Below are 20,823 nucleotides of genomic sequence, written 5' to 3'. Positions count from 1 at the left end.
CTGATCTATCAGGACAGGTATTGCGTTTGCATCTAGCAATACTCACAGAACAACCTAGGCAGGTATTGTGTTTCTATCGACCCACATTGACAAGTCTACCTGGACAGATATTGTGTTTCCACCAAGTCAATACTGGCAGAGGAGCTAAGGGCCAGATGTAGGAAGGCTTTTACCGGTCCGTAACGGCCGAAATTAACCAATTTCGGCCATTACCGACGGGTAATAGGATTTTCTGATGTAGGGGGCCGAAATTAAGGATTCGGTAATTTACCGAATCGGTAATTTAAGGAATCAGTAAATTACCGATTTCTTAAATAACGATTCGATAAATTACCGAATTCCTAATGTAGGGCGCACTTAAATGAGTGCTTATCCCATGTTAGGATTCGGTATTTACCACCAACTACAAGTTGGTGGTAAATAACGGGGTTTCACTGTAGTCAGGTCAGAGTCAGGAGAGGCTGGTAGGGTTGGGACCAAAGTATTTGAGGTCCTTTTCTTCCTGGGTCAGCACTGCTCTTCAGTCCTTCTTCTTTCTTCCTCGAATATGAGAAGGCAATGTTTAGGGTTGCTACCAAATACTACAATTTGGGCCTTAAAGGGGTGTGCAGGTCGGGCCCAATTGGTCCCTTCCTTGGGAAGGGCACACCCCCAAATGTGCCACCCACCAGTGGGAGAGGTCAGGAGCCTCTTCCTCTTTGTCTGGGTCCCTTCATATTCGCGATGGAGGGGACGGAGATGTGTGTTTCACCTCTCCTCCCCCACTTGAGTGGTGAGGTTGGGAAAGGTGGGCGCACCTCTCCTCCCAGCTTGGTTTTCCTGCCAATTCTCACATCCAAAGTGGGGGGCAGAACCGGTGGGAGCAAGATGCTGGGGGCATCAAAATTCAGGGACAGCTTAAGAAGGCGACAGGCCTTTTAAGCTTCCCCTTCCTGACGGAGGAGACATGACGCCTCTACCTAGGATGGGCTTTGTTTCGGAACCAGGAAGTGGAGTCCATCTACCTAGGGGTCCAGAATCCTGTCCGGTGGTGGCAAATGGCAGGTATTCATTCAGGAACAACACCAAGGCTGTTTGTTTTTAAGTTGGCACCTCTGAGATGTCCTCTGAGTGCATTTTACATTAAATTACACACTGGCACCAGTGCCCTTGGTATCCTTGGCTTACCTGTGGCCAGAGATGTGTCAGTTGGGGGTACAAAGGTACATCTTTGGGAAAAAACACCTGCCCTGGGAACCTGATTGGCAGGGACCCATGGTACACCAAGTCAAAGTGCATCATGTGTCAGGCAAAAAGTGGCAGGTGCCCATGCAAAAAGGGGCACTTTCCTACTATTACAGAGCGCTAAGTCTCATCACCTATGAGAAACGCTCTTGTGCTCAAAAAGGTCAAGGTAACAGAGGGCTCTGCCAGGGTGTGACAGTCTTGTTTCTCATATTGTGAAAGTTTGTATTGCGCATATGGAGGAGGCATCCTTATTGTTTGGCTCCTTAACATCTCACTGGAAGGAGATGCAATACAGATATGAGTGTCCTAGAGGAGACAGACTCTCATCATTGGCTGACAAGGGAACACTAGAGACCAGGTGCTGAGGGATGCTTGTATCACTGAAGCTGGTCCTGCAGCATGATTGTATCGCAGAGAGAGGCTTGCATCGCATGTCCCGCAGGAGGTGCCTCGCTGAAGCTGGGAAGGGCTTGCATCGCATGTCCTGCAGGATGCTTTTATAAGTGAAGCTGGGAGATGCTTGCATTGCAGGTCCTGCAGCATGATTGCATCGCAGAGAGATGCTTGCATCGCATGTCCCGCAGGAGGTGCCTCGCTGAAGCTGGGAAGGGCTTGCATCGCATGTCCTGCAGGATGCTTTTATAAGTGAAGCTGGGAGATGCTTGCATTGCAGGTCCTGCAGCATGATTGTATCGCAGAGAGATGCTTGCATCGCATGTCCCGCAGGAGGTGCCTCGCTGAAGCTGGGAAGGGCTTGCATCGCATGTCCTGCAGGATGCTTTTATAAGTGAAGCTGGGAGATGCTTGCATTGCAGGTCCTGCAGCATGATTGCATCGCAGAGAGATGCTTGCATCGCATGTCCCGCAGGAGGTGCCTCGCTGAAGCTGGGAAGGGCTTGCATCGCATGTCCTGCAGGATGCTTTTATAAGTGAAGCTGGGAGATGCTTGCATTGCAGGTCCTGCAGCATGATTGCATCGCAGAGAGATGCTTGCATCGCATGTCCCGCAGGAGGTGCCTCGCTGAAGCTGGGAAGGGCTTGCATCGCATGTCCTGCAGGATGCTTTTATAAGTGAAGCTGGGAGATGCTTGCATTGCAGGTCCTGCAGCATGATTGCATCGCAGAGAGATGCTTGCATCGCATGTCCCGCAGGAGGTGCCTCGCTGAAGCTGGGAAGGGCTTGCATCGCATGTCCTGCAGGATGCTTTTATAAGTGAAGCTGGGAGATGCTTGCATTGCAGGTCCTGCAGCATGATTGTATCGCAGAGAGAGGCTTGCATCGCATGTCCTGCAGGAGGTGCCTCGCTGAAGCTGGGAAGGGCTTGCATCGCAGGTCCTGCCGGATGCTTGTATAAGTGAAGCTGAGAGATACTTGTCTCTCAGGTCTCATAGGATGCTTCTAAAGCTGAAGCGATGTTTGCCTCTCGGGTTCCCCATGATCTCTGTCTCACTGAAGCTGAGAGATGCTTGCATCGCATGTCTGCAGGATGCTTGTATCATGGAAGATACTGGAAGAGGCTGACATCTCCCCCTTCTCTCTCTTCCTTAGTATCACCATCAATGGAAATGCTGTTGCCTGCAATGGGGGCTGCCAAGCCATAGTGGACACAGGGACGTCTCTGATTGCTGGACCCTCCACGGACATCGCAAACATCCAGAAAGACATTGGAGCGACCCTGAATGCTGATGGAGAGGTATGTGCACTAAGCGTCCCCGTGTGATGCTATGAATTACAGTAGTGAGTGAACGACTGTACATTGTGAATAACATTCTATGCCTCAATGACGCAAACAATGACTGACTGCATCTCAAATATAGTTTACAAAAATATTACCCCATGGCGTTCATTATATAAAATGTACTGCCAACGGGGTCATATTTTTGTATACCATATTTAGGACACAATATTTCTGTCAGGTGATGTTTTTGTTCACAATATTCTGACATATAACCTCATCTAATGACCACCTCGAGGGTCATCGAGGCCCATCCATACGACATGGCCGACACCTTCTCCAGTATATTGACAGTCGTCATCCAAGAAGACGCCCCCGTTCACCCTAACTTTAGTCAGTCCATGAATATTCACTGGCGAAAGGATGGTCATAACATCATTGAGATTAATACAGTGGTATGGGACACGAACATCGTGGTTAGGGCATCGCCTAACACAAATATCACGTGCTAAATATTGCTTCCGAAAATACCACCCTACACCCAATATTTAGGACACAATGGGGCATATTACAAGCAGATATCGCCACCAGAATGTCACTTTTTTTGACCCCTTCGCATAGGCAGCTAAGTTTAGCACCAGCACTAGGTGAAACGCCAGGGTGCACCGTATTATTGGAAATACGGCGCATCCCTGCGTTTTTCAGAATGTCAGAGCGCAGCATTACGAATGGTATATAAGAAACAAATGATATCCCAACTGGTATAATTTGGAGACAGTTAGTTCAGATATGTATAAAATATTATCACAAGGAGATAAGGAGACTCTCTTTTAGTTTTTCACATATGTGCCGGTAACATCATATTTATTCATTGGGTACAAGGAGAGGAAAAAGGGGCAAAACAAAGTAATCAAGCAGGTATATCAGCACTGCAAGGAGCAAAATAAAAAGCTTTTAGGTAACCCAAATTGTACTTGGTGCTTAGTGCAAGAGAGTGAAGGCACGGTAGCAAAACAAGTGACAATAAACTGCGACGTCGGCGCAAGGTGACTAGTGATCAATATATACAGTGAATACAAACAATATGGTTCCACGTTTGTTTGAGATTGACTTGAATGAGATTATGCAGGTATTTATGCTGGAACCATTTGGTCTGGAGCGCCTATGTTCGCGCTTGACGGTCGGCGGCGTTTCGATCCCATTTAAATCGGGATTATCATCAGGACTTGGGTTAGATGCAATGCAATGGCAGCGTGAGTCAGGAGCCAGGTCCATGAGTAAGTCAGATCGACTGATCCTGGAGGAGGCCAGGTCCGGTGGGTCATCCGGGAGGCACTGTGAAGTGCCGGTTAGTGGATCCGGTGCGAGGAGGGTATCTTCGATCCCACCGGTGATCGGTATATACGGGAGTCAATCCCATTCCGCGTGGGCCTCGTATGGAATGAATCCGTCCTACCCCAATCCCAACGCGGTTGAAGGGTTTACTCCTGTTGAGTGTACAAGCATTACCAATGGTGGTGGACCATTGCGCTGCGCCATTCTGTTGTTAATGTGCCTCATATGTTTCAGACAGATCTGCACTACGCATGTATAAATCCATCTCTAGCTTGCTGATTACCATCTAGTAGTGGCATCACTAGTCATTTGTTATAAAAAATGAAGTAGCTTCTTAATTGTAATAATGTATTACTGTTGATTTGTGGCATCCTAGTGTGACAGTGTTAAGGTAGGGGACAGAGCTGAGCCAAAACTGCTGCTTATACAAAGAAAGAGAACACTAGCTTTCTGACTCTTGTGAAGTCTTTTCAATGACAGTGAGTAGCCTTTAGTAGACACTGAGACATTTACAGCAGTGTGTTTATTTCTACTGCTTAATTTCGATTTACAGGTAGCCACTCACCCTGACTTGCAGCTGTTTTTTATTTTTTTTAAAGAAATTACATTAAAATGTTTAAACTATAGGGTAACGTTGCTTCTCTGCACATAGTTGTTTGCATGTAATACATGTGCAATCGACATCCCTGCATACATACTACCTCAGGCGGAGCAAACAAACAAGGACTGGTGATGGGTGGGGGAGTTTGGATGATCTGAGAATTTTGAGAAATGTTGGGCTTCTTGTACTGATATTTTATTCGCAAAAAAGAGAATCCTATACAGAGACGTACCTCCTCTGTGACGTGAAATATCTTTATAATGTACAGAAGAGGGTGTTTTATCCCACCTGGTATTGATCTTTCTGGTAGGCAATCTTTAGCCTCCAACAGATCCACCATGGCACGGAATCTTCATGCCTGCCAGAGGATGAGGAGGTGTCAGTGCGTCGAGCTGAGACCCTATGAGGGTTAGACCTTCTTCTCCCTACCCAGTCCATCCATCGTCTGACGCGGGTGTGCTGTCCGCGCCCTGGGGGAGGAGGCACAGTTGGGTGGATGAACTTTTTCTATGAAGTCAACAGGACTCTGAAATAAACCTCTGCTCCCAGGAAGGCTGACAAGGGAGGACCCTACGGTCAAACTATGCCTGAAGATACTACTGTTTGAGTGTGTTGTCTCTTAGTAAATGTGGGGCTGAAGTAGAAACATATTTTGCTATCTGAAAGCCTGCACTTTGGAAAAATGCAGGACATTTGGCTTCCAAACACATGTTTGTAGTTTGCAAAATGTAATCTGCAATTTATGAATGGTTCTTGATGGCAGTTGTTGGTGAAAATCATTGATAAGTAACATCTGAGGTGTCCCCCTGTGTGGCCCCCTCTTAACACCCATGTAAGGATGGAGATCTGCCCCCTTGAAACACCTCCTGCCTCATTATGATCCTTGAGGCAGCAGCTTCTGGGACCTCCTGTGGATAAAAGCTAGCACATCGGTCACACTGCACATGTTGGCAGGCGGAAGCCCAGGTTGTGCAGTCTGTATGTCCTGGCTGTGGATCTGCCCCAGGATACATTAGGCTCAGTGTATTCTGTTTGATTGATCCAAGATGTCCTCTTGAAAGTAAAACAATTCTTTATTGCTTTGTTAGTCAAAATCATATGATAACATTCACCATACATAAAAAGAGCTATCCCAGACTGACATACATGAACCAAAAGAACCTGTAATCACAGTACACAGGTTTATTAGGATAGCTTAACAAGAAACCATGAGCGCTGTGGAAGAGATTTAACAAATATAGCAAATTTGGATTCATTCCCACTGACAAGTTTCAGCTCTGACTGGTTGAAGACGACATTCTCCTACCATTACTATGACAATGACCACAGTCCTGAAGAAGGCCTCATATATGCACCAATACACTGTCAGGGAATGAGATGGCTCTGGTGAGGCAGAGCCAAAGATCCCACCCTGGCAACCCAGAAACAAGTGCACACCAGAAACCCTGACACAAGAGCACACCCCTGTGTTAGACCTGTCGGCCCTATGGTGGTCTTCTCTCAGACCTTATGCCTTCACCCTCCTATTTTGCTGAATTTGTTTTTGTTGGCTTTAGGACTCTGTGCACTTTACCACTGCTAACCAGTGCTAAAGTGCTTGTGCCTTCTCCTTAAAACATGGTATAATTAGCTTACACCTGATTGGCATATTTAATTTACGTATAAGTCCCTAGTGGAATGGTATACCATATTTCCATGGCCTGTTAATTAAATGCTACTAGTTATTTTGCTAGCCACTTAAAACATGTCTCTGGCCTGCGATTGTAGCCTGCATGCAGTTTTACACTGAAAATTCGACTTGGTAATATGACCCCTTTGCCAATCCTAAAACTCTCCTTTTATTGCATATAAGTCACCTCTAAGGTGAGCTCTGCTTAGCCCAGTGGGAATGGTACATTGTAATTGAAAGGTTAGACTTACTTTTAAGTTTTACATATTGGCAATGTAAACATTCAGCTGGGCTACATTATTACTTTTAATATGTGCTAACCTTTCATGGGGAAAGGGTAAATGCTTCATGTTTGGTGTCTGAGAAGTTGTCATAAAAACTCCTCTTTAGTGGTAAAGTTGGATTGTAAGTTACAATTTGGAAAATGCCACTTTTAGACAGTTATAATTTTCGTGCCCAGAATATTTTCTGTCTGAAGCTTGTTCCAATGGTACATGATGGAGTGTAGTTGTCAGCTGGACTTAGTTTATTCCTCCCAGACAGACACACAGAGACAGAGATTAGGTGTGCCTGAATGGGTCATCACTGAAAGGACGAGGCCTAGGTGTGAAGGTGGGCACAGGCCCAATTACAACTCAATAGGCTGTGCTCTCAAAGGACTTTTCACCCCTACATTTGTTCATGCAGCCAGCAAGGTGCCAGTGTAGGGGGAGCAGGAAACATCATGCACTTCAATCTGAATTCTCTAGAAACTTCTCCTGCATCAAAGGAGGCACCAGGTATAAATGTTGGACCCTCTGGCCCACTTTTCAGTTCCCATTCTGGACATGCAGAAGGAATCTCAGAGAACAGCCTGCTGCTGTGGCCTGCCGTGCACTTCAGTGGACTGATTTGCTACACCTGGAAGGACTGCTCTGTTGCCAGAAGCCTGCCTTAAACCCTTAGAGGTCTGCTCTGCTGCTTGAGTACCCTGTTTCACTGATGAACCTAGGACTACCAGAGGGACTCCAAGGGCTTGTTGACTAGCCCCCTGATCAGGACCTCAGGGACAGAAAAGTATCCAACCATCTTGAACCAGCACCTGGATCCTAACCCCCAATCGGGCCCCTCCAGGCCTGGACCCTTGGTGGTCCAGGCCGGAGCGCTGAATGTGTGCTGAATGTGTGGTGGTGCTGAATGTGCCCAAATAGCCATATCTAAACTGTGGGACTTAGAAAATCTTTGGCTAAAAACTATTCTGACAACAGAGAGGAGACCGGAACAACCTGCTCTTTTATGTGTCCAATGTGCATCGCTGGTCGGCCCGTCTTCGTGGCTGCTCTCGCACTGTTCTCCTTCGCAGCACCTCCAGAAGTGCTCGCCTTTGCCTCTCACAAGATCACTTTTGAATGTATTCTCCAGGGTAGGAAACTTCTTGGAAGAAGTGAGAGAAACCCAAAATGTTTTGAGTTTTTGGAAATTCACACTTGCCGCTTTCACATCACCCTCAACATCCACTTTTAATAATAAACTTTCAAATGTTGCAAATCTCACATACTATTGTAATTTGCACCTCCCTGAATGCCCCTTATGACGTTAAAGTTATAGCACTTAAGTTGTCAAAAAAGTTGTGAATAGGGCCCAAAGGTATTATTTACTGGTCATAAGAAACTGGTCACAATTTGTGGAGTATTTTGCGACCATCAGTATTTTTATGAACTGACTTACTTAACATTAGGTTGATTCATAAAAAATAGAATCAGATTGAGTAGTAATCCGAGCAACCTCATTAATATTCATAAGGTAGTTTTCAAATTGCAACTTAATTGAATTGGCAACAATCACAGAGATGGTTGGTCTGCAAAGGTCAGCAGGTCACCGTTTTACATTGCATTACCACCTCCTTTGCGGTGTTGGTAAATTTTCAATGCTTTGTGACCACATCTAGGTCTCTTTATCCATTGGGATTCCCATTTTGAGAGGCATCAAAAATATTTTGTCTCCTAAAATGGAATTAGTGCATAAGAAAATTTATTTTAGTTTTCACGAATGAGGAATCGGAGTGTTTGTGATGATTAAAATGCTTAGTACATCTTGCCCTGGGATCTTAAATTCCCACTCACCAGAAGAACTTTAATGGACATTGGGTTGATGGTCATATTGAGGACTAACGCAGGCTAGGATACAGGGATGAAATGAAAGAGGTGGCTGCAGGGGAGCAGACGGGAAGTGGTGGCAGTACCTGGCATGGTCAGGTACCCGAAACAGCATGACCAATGGCAACTGCATCAAAACATTGGTCTGGCGGTGAACTGGGAAGCAGAGTTTGAAATGGCAGAGGCTGTAGGAGTGGTGCACTGGGAAGCCTACTGATGGGCACAAATGGACACAGCCCTGCTACCAGAATAGTGCGGATAGGAAAGGCATCATAGCAAACAAACATCAGCCCAGTGTTGCCATAAGAGGGCACCAGAGAGCTCAGGTAATGTGCCTGGGGCAAGACCAACAAAATGGATTACTTATGTCTTGCGCCTGTGAGGGTCAGGAGGTTGACTCATGAGATCAAAAAAGGCATTCCTAGGTACAAAACACCCACCCAGGAACAGTGGGAAGATGTGGGTGGGGTACTAAGGACCAAAGCAAGGGATCATTTGGTAACATTTACGCAAAGCAGGAGTCACACATGCTTCACACTCCCTGCCCAGGCTAGTGGTCCTTTCCCGTAAGGGGGAGGCTGAAAAGGGGTTTCAGTGAGGCAGCAGATATCAGCACTCTCCAGACTTTTGGTGAACTTGAATGTTTGCCTCATGTCCCCCATCAGAGGGAGAAGGTGACTATTGTCTCAGCTCCCCGTGGACCACAGCGGCGTCTGCCTTCGTGGACAGGAGCCGTGGCATGTGTACAGCTGGGAAAGCGAGGTAAGTCACCATCAGCAGAGTGAGTTGATGCGGCCCCCACCATCTGGTTTTTGATTGTTTTTGGGTGATGGAGGATTGACTACAGAATGGCAGATCCTTGAGTCTGGTTTGGAAAAGGAGGTTCACTAGCACCCTTAATTTCCAGATGTGCTACAGACTGCTCTTCTTCAGACTCATTGCACTGATTTTATATTCAGAATCTAGAAAACCCTGATGGAAATTCAGCTTTCTTGATCTTAAAATTCCCATTCCCACAGGGCATGAGAATGCTGTTGGTTGACACCATCTACAATATAGTGGATTCAATGTTTTGCAATGTTTATTATAATAGATGATGTGTTGGAAAGCTGCTCTTTGAGGTGGCCTCTTGGTTGCCAAAGGTCACTGCCAGCTCTGACCACCCTCTCTTGTTGTCCTTCTAGTACGCAGTGAACTGTAACACGATGGGCTCCCTGCCAGCGATCATCTTCACCATCAACGGGGTGCAGTACCCGCTTTCTGAGAAGGCCTATATTGCCCAGGTGAGATTCACCGTCTCCACATTAGTAGTTTGTAGAGAGTCACACACAAAATCCATGCAGATGGACCCAGAATGCCGACCAGAAAAGGAGATGGGCCGGGTCATTTTGCCTGGGATAGGTCTTGGGAGGAGGGACACAGTACTCAAGCGATCAGAGTCACTCTAGTAAGTATGAGAACTCCTGTACAGTCAACGGTGTAGGGAGCAACTGGCACCACTTGAGGCTCTACAGTGACCCCAGGCACCTCTCTGCCTCTCGCAGACCCTCTGGGGTTTGACTTTGCGAAAGAACCCTTCAGTGAATGATGCACTTTGTGTCAAGCTTGCAACTGGAAGGGTTGAACCCTCCTCGAAGTATGCATGTCTTGCACGGCTGAAGATAGAGGGCCTGGTCTGATCTTGGCAGACAGGGCTACTCCGTCACAAACATGGCGAATATCCCGTCTGTCAAATTACATTTCCATGATATAATTTGGAACTTGAAATACAGCTGAAAGAGCATCCGTCACACTTGGGATGGAGTATCCCATCCGCCAAGATCATAAACAGGTCCAGAATCCAAAAGAGAGCATGTTGTGACCTTTCGCGCTAGTGTAGAGGACATTCAGAATGACTTGTTCATAAATACAGCTCACAGATAGATATTTGTAACCTCCTTGTACAAATAATAATTCAGCTTATCTTGACCAATGTGCATTAGATAAGGTTTTCCAAGAACAATGCTTATGCCTTGTGAACCATTTTCTGTATTTAGCTCAGCATTACTCCGAGCTTCACGTGTCATGCTCATAAGCTTTCAGCAGCGAGACATGCTTACCCAAGGAAAACACTTCTTTGTGAATCTGTGAGCATGTCTTGGTCCTGGACAGGTATGTGTAGGCAGTGGATAAGCATGTAGTATGACACAACTTCTCACTTTCAGATCAGGTCCACTTCACTCTTAAGGCAGTAGTAGGGCTCAAATATTCATAGCCGAGGCTTTGGGAAGCAGGATCTGGGGCCTACATTAGAGTTTGGCAGACAGGTACTCCATCACAAAGGGCTTGACAGTAGTATAGCAAGTATGCCATGGACCCTAGAGCAAGCAAGGAAAAGGGACCCTTTGACTGCCGATAGGGTAGTAAAATGTAGCATTGTCAGGGTTCAGTGGGCCCTTAGAGCGCTGGGCCTCAAGGCCACTGCAGCTCCTGCACCAGTGGTAGCTACGCTCCTGGGGATGGATTAGAATGCCTCTGCAATAAGGTGGACATGATATCCATCAGGTTATGATGAAGTAACTAGTCTGCAAAACTCTAAAAGAAGTGCTCAGTGACCTTATGCTAGCCTTCACTTCAACTACAGACATGAGGGAAACATGCCAGAGCAGCACGGGCGGGTAAGGGCTTGCACCCTGACGTTTGCTCAACCTGACATTGGATTTCTGTGGCAATCCACCTTGAAAGTCATTATTTTTGGCTAATTAAAAGGTCAATAAAATATACACCTAGAATCAAGCTGAGTCTTTCTTTTATTTTTACCTTTCAATAGAGCTCCTGCACCAGCAACCTACAGGAGTCCGACCCTGGTCTCTGGATCCTGGGGGACGTCTTCATCCGGGAATATTACGTCGTCTTCGACAGAGCTAACAACCAACTCGGCCTGGCGCCTATCGCCTGAAGTTGACCAGTATACAATATTTACCTCTAATCAACACATGATTTTGTTCCAACATTTTTAGATGTAAATGACATATGCCAATGGTGGAGTGTACCTTTCCAGGGCTGTGCTCAGCATTCCTAGTACGCTTGATTAATGTGACACTGTATGAGCATAGGACCAGCGAATAAAGAATCTTTGTGAAACCAGACATGTCCCTTCCCTTCATTTGTAGTGGAGAAGCATCTGCGCCAATGACAACAAATGGGAAAAGATCGTTCTGTTGTCTGTCTTTGGAATGTGTACTAGAGAGCTGAACAACACAATGTGTGTGATAGGGGTAAGACTGATGTTAGAAAGACATTTAATGAAAAGTTGGTGCAGGGGGAGTGGCTTGGACATCCACAAGCGAACGTGTGAGCCGAGCTCTTCCGGCCCGCTGCTCTCAGAACCGTCTCCGCCCTCCTGCATCAGGGGCTTGTCAGTCTAGGGGTGGGCGGAATTTGCGTAGTCGCGCTATGCAAAACGGTAAAAAATCTCTGCGAGCACCCAGAAATTCAGCAAACACGCAGAAATGCTTGTTCATGATGTTTCTTTCCTGTTCGCGAACTCTGTTTGCATGCTCGGCGGGAAATATCTCACGAACACATTTTGAAAATGCAAACAAGCAAACATTCATTGAAGCCGCAGAACGCAGAATGTTGGGTAATTCTGTGTTCTCCGCGGAACGCGAAATTACCCAAATTTCCACAAGCGGAACGGAATTTACCACCGAGGCCTACTTGTCACAGTAACAGTCACTCAGTGGGAGCATAGGAGTGTTGTGAGGCAGAGGGAGGCTGCTCCACGCTGGCTGTCCGCTTGTGTTGTGGTCCCTTAGGAGCAGGGCCTCCAGGACGTGTGGGTGGGTGCACGGCCACTTCCCAGGCTAGTGTGGGCCTGAGATCTGACCAGGAATGCGTCAGCAGTGGGATAGGTGAGCGGGGGGACCTGCTGCTGGCCTGCGGTCCTTCTCCCTGATATCATCACTTAGCCGCTCTCCTCTCCCTCACAGCCATGGTGCAATGGCCCTGGCACACTATTGCTGGTTTACTCAGCCTACGCTATCTGAACGCAATCAGGGGATAATAAATCTGGCCACCTACTGGCCTGGTTGGTTGGCAAGGAGTCTCAATAGCCCCCAGTTCCATCATTTCACCACCTTGATGCTTCACACATAGTGTGACACCCACAAATATTTTGTGTCCTTTAAGAAGACCATGTATCTTCCACTACCGGGGGAGCAAAAAGATGATATCCAGGATTTCTTGGACATCATCCCTCTTCCTAAATTGACCTCATAGGAACATGGGAAAATCGATGCGCCTATCACTGTCCAAGATGTCAAGGAAGTCATTTCTGAGCTGGTTGCTGGGACTACGACTGAAACTGATGGCTTCTGACAGAATATACGCGGCTACGCTTGATGCTAGATGCCTACCTACCACTCTCCTTGAGGCCTCATTGATCTCCTTCATGAAAACCAGAACGGGGTCTTACAAACCCAGCATCCAACTCCCTGCTGCTAGTTTGAATATAAACTATACATTTTGAGTAAGATTTCAGCTCGTCGCACCAGCAAGTACTTTCTCAACTGAACCACACACTGACCAATAAGGGTCCCTCCCTGGCTGCAATAACTCTTTAAATATTCAATGGTTCTATAAAATTATGGAAGCTGCACAGGCTCACTGGCCGTGTTCATTTTAGATTTGGTGACGGCCTTTGACGCCCTAGGTTGGGATTGCCTGTAATCGTTCTGACTCAATTTGGCTTTGGTTCTCGCACTGTTCAGCTGATTCAATTGTTGTACTCAAATCCCACTGTCAAAGATTGCTCTGGGGGATTGATCTCTGCAGCAATTATATTGGAGAGTGACACAAAATATTATTTATTTATTTATTTAAACAGTTTTATATAGCGCTGGCTAGACCCAAAAGTATCAGAGCGCAGTACAAGGGTTGGGGGAGAAACAAATTGCAGTATAACATTATTACGAGGAGGGAAGATGCAAGCCAATGATAATAATAACAATATGTCAAGAACCATAATTAAATTAACATGAAAATAAGGAATACATTTGAGGGGGGAGTGTGGGGGTATGGAGGAAGTGAGGCGGGTGATGGGAGAGGTTAAAGCATGATGGCATAGGCAGTGATTATAAGAGAACTAGTAGGGTGCAGGTGGAAGTATAAGAAAGGAACTGAAGAGTGGGGTTAGTAAGTCAAGTCTAAAGTGGCGGGAATATAGAACCATCATGGACAGGTTGCAAAACCAGATTGGTGGCAAGGTTAAGGACCCCAGAATTTGTTTAAAAGGTGCCGCTTGAGATCGTTTTTGAAGCTGAGGTAGGAGGGTTGCAGCGTAGATCTTTGGGGAGTCATCAGCAGGAATGAACGGTTTAATATTCTTGCTTGAGGTGGAGAAGGGTGAAGAGAGCGCCTTTTGCCGTATTTTTTATGTGGGGAGAAATGCTGAGGTTTTGGTCAATGCTTATTCCAAGGGATTTAACTGAGTCAGAAGTGGACAAAGTGCAGTTGAGAGCTTTAAGGTCAGCGGTCCAGAGTTGGATGGGGTTCTGTTTGTTTTTAGGAGTGAAGAGAATGACTTCCATTTTTTAGGGTTGCGTTTAAGGTGAATATGCTGGAACCAGTGTTGAATCTTAGTCAGGGCATCATTGATGTGCAGAATGTCAGCTTGGGAATTGATCTTGTAGTAAAGCTGGGTGTAGAGGTGGTAGTTGATACCTGCTTGCTTGAGAATGAGGGCAATGGGTTCCATGAAGAGGTTAAATAGAGAGGGAAAGAGAATTGAATAGAACCTTGGGTAACACCCAGGGGGACAGGAATAGGTTTAGAAGGGCAACTGATGATTTTAATTTGTTGGGTTCTGTACTGAAAGAAGGAGGGGAACCATTTTAAGACTAGACTATTGAAGCCAAAACAATCTTTGAGGGTGTTGAGTAAGGCGAAGTGGTTACCAGAATCGAAAGCAGCAGAGAGGTCAAGAAGAATGAGAATGAGCGAGGGATGTCATCAACAATGTTGAGCATCGCAGTGTCAGTACTGCAGCCCTTTCTAAAGCCTGACTGTAATGTGTCCAAAAGGCAGAAAGAGTCAATGGCTTGTCCAGTTGGAGCAAGGCGCAGTTTTTGAGAGCCTTGGATAGAAGAGGAAGATTAGAGATGGGGCACAGATTGATAAGGTCGGTGGGGTCGGCAGTAGAATTTTTGAGGATAGGAGTGATTTCGCCATGTTGGAGGAAAACAGGGACACACCCAGTGGCCAAGAAGGAGTTGATGATGGTGGTCCAATAAGGTGCTATGATATGCTTGTGGCCCTCTATCATCTGTTCTTTTTGAGTTAGCGATGGAACCACTAGCAGCCCATGCTCACCTCTGTGGGAGAGATTAGGGAATCCCCTTACTTGGACAGGATTCACGCAACGTATCTTTCTGCAGACTATGTGCTGTTTTACATTACAGATCTGCGTGCCAACCTTTCCAGCATCGCCCATCTCTTAACCACATTTTGGATTCTTGGGTCTGCAAACTACCTGGAATAGGTCCGAGCCACAGCACAATTATGTCTAGGGGTGGGCCAAGTGAGGTGGAAGGCCATTTCATTCCAAAACTTAGGAATTCGGATATTCCACACAGAACACTACCTTCTAGACTGTAAGCTTACCTCTGTGGTGCACCCCTCCAGGCTCGGGTAACATCTTGGAGATCCTTTACATTAACAGTAATGGGCCAAACTGCTGTCTCTAAGATGGTGATGCTCTTATGCCATTGTGTAAATCTCCCGGTGATACCCCATTGAAAATTTTTTGGGACATAGCTACATTACTTGGCAACCTCATCTTGCGCAAATGTTGCTGTTGAGTGAGGCTACCTAAATTGCAACTTCCTTCTGGTCAGGGAACCCTGGGAGCTCCCAGTGATAGCTTATGCTGACGATACTCAGCTGCTATTTACTTGAAGGGGCTCGGATCTGGACACTAACACCGCCCAGTCGTGCCTAGCATCGGTATTCTGCTGGCTGCCCCAGGCCTCTCTGAAGTGCAACAAGGACAAATCTGAGGATCTCCTGTACCGTCAGTTTCCCCTGGATTTCAGACAATGTTTATGTCCGCCAAACTTCCCCAGCCCCCGTTCTGAGGGCGGACCTGTAAAAAATGTGGGGGTGTGGTTTAGTGAGGACCTTCAGTTTACAGACCATGTTAAAAAACTGACTGGGGTCTGCTTTGGCACCCTCAAAGCACTCAGAAGGATCTTCCCTCTGCTCCCAAGAGTGGCCGAAGAGACAGTTGCTCGTGCTCTGATCCTTTCTCGGCTAGACTATGCCAATGCTCTGTTCATAGACATGCCTGGCTACCTGCTGCAAAAACTACAAAGTATACAGAATGCCACGGCTAGACTCCTGTTTAATGCCCTGAGGAGATCTAGTGCTCGGCAATATCTACGGTGGCGCAACGAGTACACTTTAAAGCCATTACCCTGGCTCACCAGGCCCTCCATGGACACGGTCCCATCTCTCTTAGGAAGCGTTTTGCCTTCTATGTGCCGAATAGACTTCTGCGGTCTGCTTCCTTCGGCCAGATGATTATCCCGCGCTTCGGCAGAGTTCGTATGGGAGGACAGTCGCTTTCTGTCAAAGCTGTAGCGGCCTGTAATTCGCTCCCTGCGGACCTTCAATTTATCCAAGATTTTCAACTTTTTAAAAAACTCCTGAAAACACATCTGTTTAGTCTGACCGTCTAACTGACTCCTACCTCTACCCCAGCCCACTTTCGCGCCAGGACATTCTAGAGTATTAGTGCTCGATACAAATCCTCTATAACATAGGGTCAACTATTCAGCAACGAAGCTGCAATAGCTGTCCCATTGCTCTCTGGGCATCTCCTGGAAGACACATGTTTTCTTCGTCATCCTTCAATAGAACTGTGGCTTGGCCTTGACGCCATCCGTTGTTCACCCTATGAGAGGCATCCCAGCCTGCTTCAGGTGACTCCGAAATGACTACCTAGACCAGGAATCTTCCTCCCCAGACCCCTTGTATATCTCTGCTAGGCCTTCCAGAAAGGCAGGGTTGCCTCACTGAGAGCTATCTATGACCTTGAAACTGGGCCGGACTTTCCTCTTTGGGCAACCAAACTCAGGGCAGTTAACTCTTGGTCTTATGAAGCAATTTGAACTTAACGGAGGCCAGTTTCTCATATATGGCCTTATACGTTGCATCCTCCGAGATTTAGGGCAAGTGGAGGACTCTGAGCCTGCCACCCACCAGTTCATGAACTCCTTACATATGCTGGGGAACAGACGGCAATGTAATCAAATATATGCAATGCCAAGATGATCCTATATCTTATGCTGTAACTCTAATTTGCTGAATATCTATGCATTCATAAAGTTCACAAAGGTATCTTAAGTGCAAGCGCTTAGTTATAAATATTCATACTCATTACGTATATGTCAAAGCCTCCATATCCCCAATTTCAATAAGCTATTTAAAACTCCGTACTTAGATTTAAAGTGGAAATGCATAATATACAATTCATATTCTCACTTCACAGGATAGCAATATTAATATGAATAATTAATTACTCACCGTGCCAAAATGGTCTTATGTTCTTTGCTCTAACTTTGATTTACTGAAAATTACTCTATATGTGGTGTTAAAGTTCAAATGCATGATATATAGTTTTTATTATTTCTTAACAGGGTACCATATTGAAATGAGAAAAAGTGCATAATGCGATGATGTTATGTCTCTTAGTGAGGTATATCACTAGCTTGTCCTAGATACATATTCTTCATCACTGTGAGATTTGTATTGTAAAGTGCTGGTGCAAATATGTATTTGCAAAAATCCCTCATAAGACAATTCAATAAAAAAACTGTCCAGTCATCAAATTCATACTTTGAAGGTGCAGCAACATCCTTATTTGATTTTTAAATAATATTACAATCAAGGTCCACTAAAAACCAGAGCAAGTTCAAATGGATTTTTCCAGATAGGGCCATTTAGCAGTGATCAATACTATGTGATGCCAAAGATGAACATACAGTTCCGCATCGAGATTATGACCCCCATGGCCTCTCAGTGCCAAACAGGACAGTCATCATTGACTCACAATGACGTATTATATTCTATGTTCCCTCTCCATGGGTGAATGCTCACATGTTTTATACCATAATATTTCAAGGATGCCTAATTGCCCTGATGCACTTCCCAAAAATGTTTAGCCATTGGGTGTTCTCTATCCTGCTGCTTTATGGTCCTGATATGCTGTAAGATCCTGAGTTTGACTTCATTGACAGTACTCCCTACATATCACATGCCATATTCCAATACAAAGACCACAAACTCAGTTTCACAAGTAATCTTTTCCTTGATTTTGCACATTCTTCCCTCATAAGTTGCATAGGAAGTTCCATCCAAACTTAGAAGATTTAGAAGTGGCGCATTATTTAAAGCAAAAACTCCTGTTAATGATCCAGTTTGGTTCCTGATAGAACGTTGACCTTGTTAGCATATCACCCAATGATGGACCTTTACGATGTGTTATACTCGGATATTGGCTCACTATCCCCTTGAGATGTTCATCAAGTACCAATATGTGCAAATTCAGTTTAATGAGGGAACATATAGTACTATGTTCTGTTCCATGTTGTACCCATTATAAAACCGACTTGCATGGTCCTGTTTGCTCATATTCTCTGCCGTGGTAGCTGTTTGCATGTTCTTAAACAGTAACTGCACCCTGTCTTTGGTCAAAACTCTTCATTTCGCTTCACTAAGAGCTTGTTCCGGATATTCTCTCTCCATAAATCTTTGCACCATGGACCTGGCTTCAGCCTCAAACAATTCATTAGTTGAACATATCCTGCATTCTCTCAAAAGCTGGCTATATGGTAGGCTCCATTTCAAAGAGCGTGGATGTCCACTATTGCCATGCGATATTGAGTTACATGCCGTCTTCTTGCGAAATTTAGTGGTTCATATCGACCTATCTCTGACTTGTAGCTTCATATCAAGAAAATCTATCTCACATGGACTCTACTTTGCTGCCAATTGTATATTGAATTCTTTTTTTTTAAAGATGTTACATTTTTATTCAGTGATGTCTCATTTCCATCCGATAGGATGAAAATACTATCTATGAAGGGAACCCACATCACAATCTTCTCTGTGTGGTGCGCAATGCAAGCGGCCCATGCTATTCCCTTCTCGCACCAACCCATGTAAATGTTGGCAGATTTGGGGGCAAAGGTTGGCCCCATCACCATACCTTGTTTTTGTAGGTACACGTTTTTGTCAAAGAGAAAGGCATTATATGTGAGACAAAACAAAAGCATCTTGAGAAGCATCAATGTATGTTGTTCAAAATTCAAAGGTCTCTACCTTAAGAAGCCTCACTGCCATATTCATGGGAGATAGAAGTATATAGAGAGCAGACATCCGTAGTTACCATAATATAGCTACCCAGCCAGAGAATATAATTTACATTCCGCAAGAAATTGCTTGTATCTTGTATGCAAGACGGTATATATTTGTGGAGTGTGCCCCGTACGAAAATTTGGCCTGTTGGGGCTGGTGCAAAACAGAGGGTACATGTCCTGTAGTTAATTATAAAAGTGGTGCCTCACGAGTCATCTATATACATAATTGCTCTGATGGGTAGACCCACAGAACGCTGTAGTATGTTCCTCAAGATAACTACGGCGCAACAACTGCGTAGTGTCCTTGTCTGTAGCATGCGGTCTGAGAGATGGTTTATATTAGGGGCATGGTACACGGCGTTCTGTAGCTTTTCTCTATGAGAAATTACTCTCTCGATTCGGGAGAATGCTAATGCAAACACCACCCTGGCTGCCTCATACAGATTCATCAACTCTATTTAGAGCACACTCCTATCTGTGCACCCACCGATACCAGATATTGGAGAGTTTTCCACCTCGAACATCACCCTTGCTCACTCACAGCATCTGCAACCTCTAATCTCTATGAGTCACAACCCATGCATATTATTGCACTCTGGATTTTCACTATGTGCAGCTCATATATACCAAGTATTTTTCACCGGCATCCCTCTGCCATATCCAATGTAGCCACCCGATCGGCCTCCCTCATTCTGCTTCAAGGTCCTTCTCACATTTCAACCAGCTCACTAGGTCATGTCTAGTCCCGAAGAGACCTTTTTATCCAGCACTAGGTTGAAGCGCCGTCGACACCATCTAAAGACAGACCTAAGATATCACAAATAAACAATATATCTCCCCTGGTATTCTCATATGTATGCAATACGATTGGCTGTCTTTTGACTTATACCAATATGCCTTTTTATTTACACATTGTAACTTCCTTTACTTTGTTCGGTTATGGTCTGTCTCACTTTGGGATTCTGTTGGAAAACTGTCTATCACTACTCACTTGGCTGTGTGTTACTTGTACATATTTCTAATTGTCTTTTGAAAATAAAATCAATATGGATGGATTGATTAACATCCTGGTTGCCTTTTTCAGTAATTTCATGCTGTGATTCTCTCAGTAGAATGATTTTTTTCAAGACTAAGGATTCTCCAATATTGATTAATTCAGCACAGGATTTCGCTGTTGTAATTATTTTGTTTCTCAATCATATTGAGTTGCATGTGAAGACCTGTTACCAGTTCACACTTTCTAAAAGTAACATATCTAATATGATAATGTAAAATCCAATCTTACCAGTAGAGAGGATTTAACATTACCATACCAAAGATATAAAACATAAAGCTGATACTCCTTTCCGATCAGCAATTACAGCTTTAAAGTGTATTAAGGTATTCCCAATGTTACCCTATGAGAGAAATAGGCCTCAAAGTAGTGAAAACAATTGAGTTGTTTGTCACTACTAATTTCTAATTTCTAATTTCTAATTTAAAATACTTCTAGAGCGCAGCGTACACCTTGCGGTTTCTTGGCGCTGGGGGGATCAGCAACTGAGGGGGGGAGGACCAGGGAGAGGTGAAGGGGAATTTAAGGAGTTTAAGTGGGGAAGGCCTGGCTGAAGAGGAACGTTTTCAGGTCTCTGCGAAAGGGGAGATACTGAGTGGCAGAGCGGAGGTGGTCAGGAAGTGAGTTCCAAAAGGTTGGAGCCAGGGTGGAGAAATTGGCCCCGCCCCACTTTTTGCGAGTGAAGCGAGGGATCTGGAGGAGGGACTTGGAGAAAGACCGAAGTTC

General features: G+C 45.2%; 1 protein-coding gene across 1 annotated transcript in view; it reads left to right on the top strand.

The window, feature by feature from the left end:
• The window catches only part of LOC147662667 (pepsin A-like), a 44,267-nt gene extending 32,498 nt beyond the window's left edge, over positions 1-11,769 (top strand). Inside the window, exons 7-9 of the mRNA XM_086950988.1 lie at positions 2,777-2,921; positions 9,828-9,926; positions 11,453-11,769. Coding sequence (XP_086807114.1) covers positions 2,777-2,921; positions 9,828-9,926; positions 11,453-11,581 — 373 coding nt within the window. The 3' untranslated portion in view covers positions 11,582-11,769. The remainder of the gene's footprint in view (positions 1-2,776; positions 2,922-9,827; positions 9,927-11,452) is intronic.
• The last annotated feature ends 9,054 nt before the right edge of the window (positions 11,770-20,823 follow it).

This window comes from Lissotriton vulgaris, unplaced genomic scaffold (assembly GCF_964263255.1).
Source record: "Lissotriton vulgaris unplaced genomic scaffold, aLisVul1.2 SCAFFOLD_275, whole genome shotgun sequence".
NCBI classification, from domain to species: domain Eukaryota; kingdom Metazoa; phylum Chordata; class Amphibia; order Caudata; family Salamandridae; genus Lissotriton; species Lissotriton vulgaris.
This window is presented reverse-complemented; position numbering and strand designations above follow the sequence as displayed.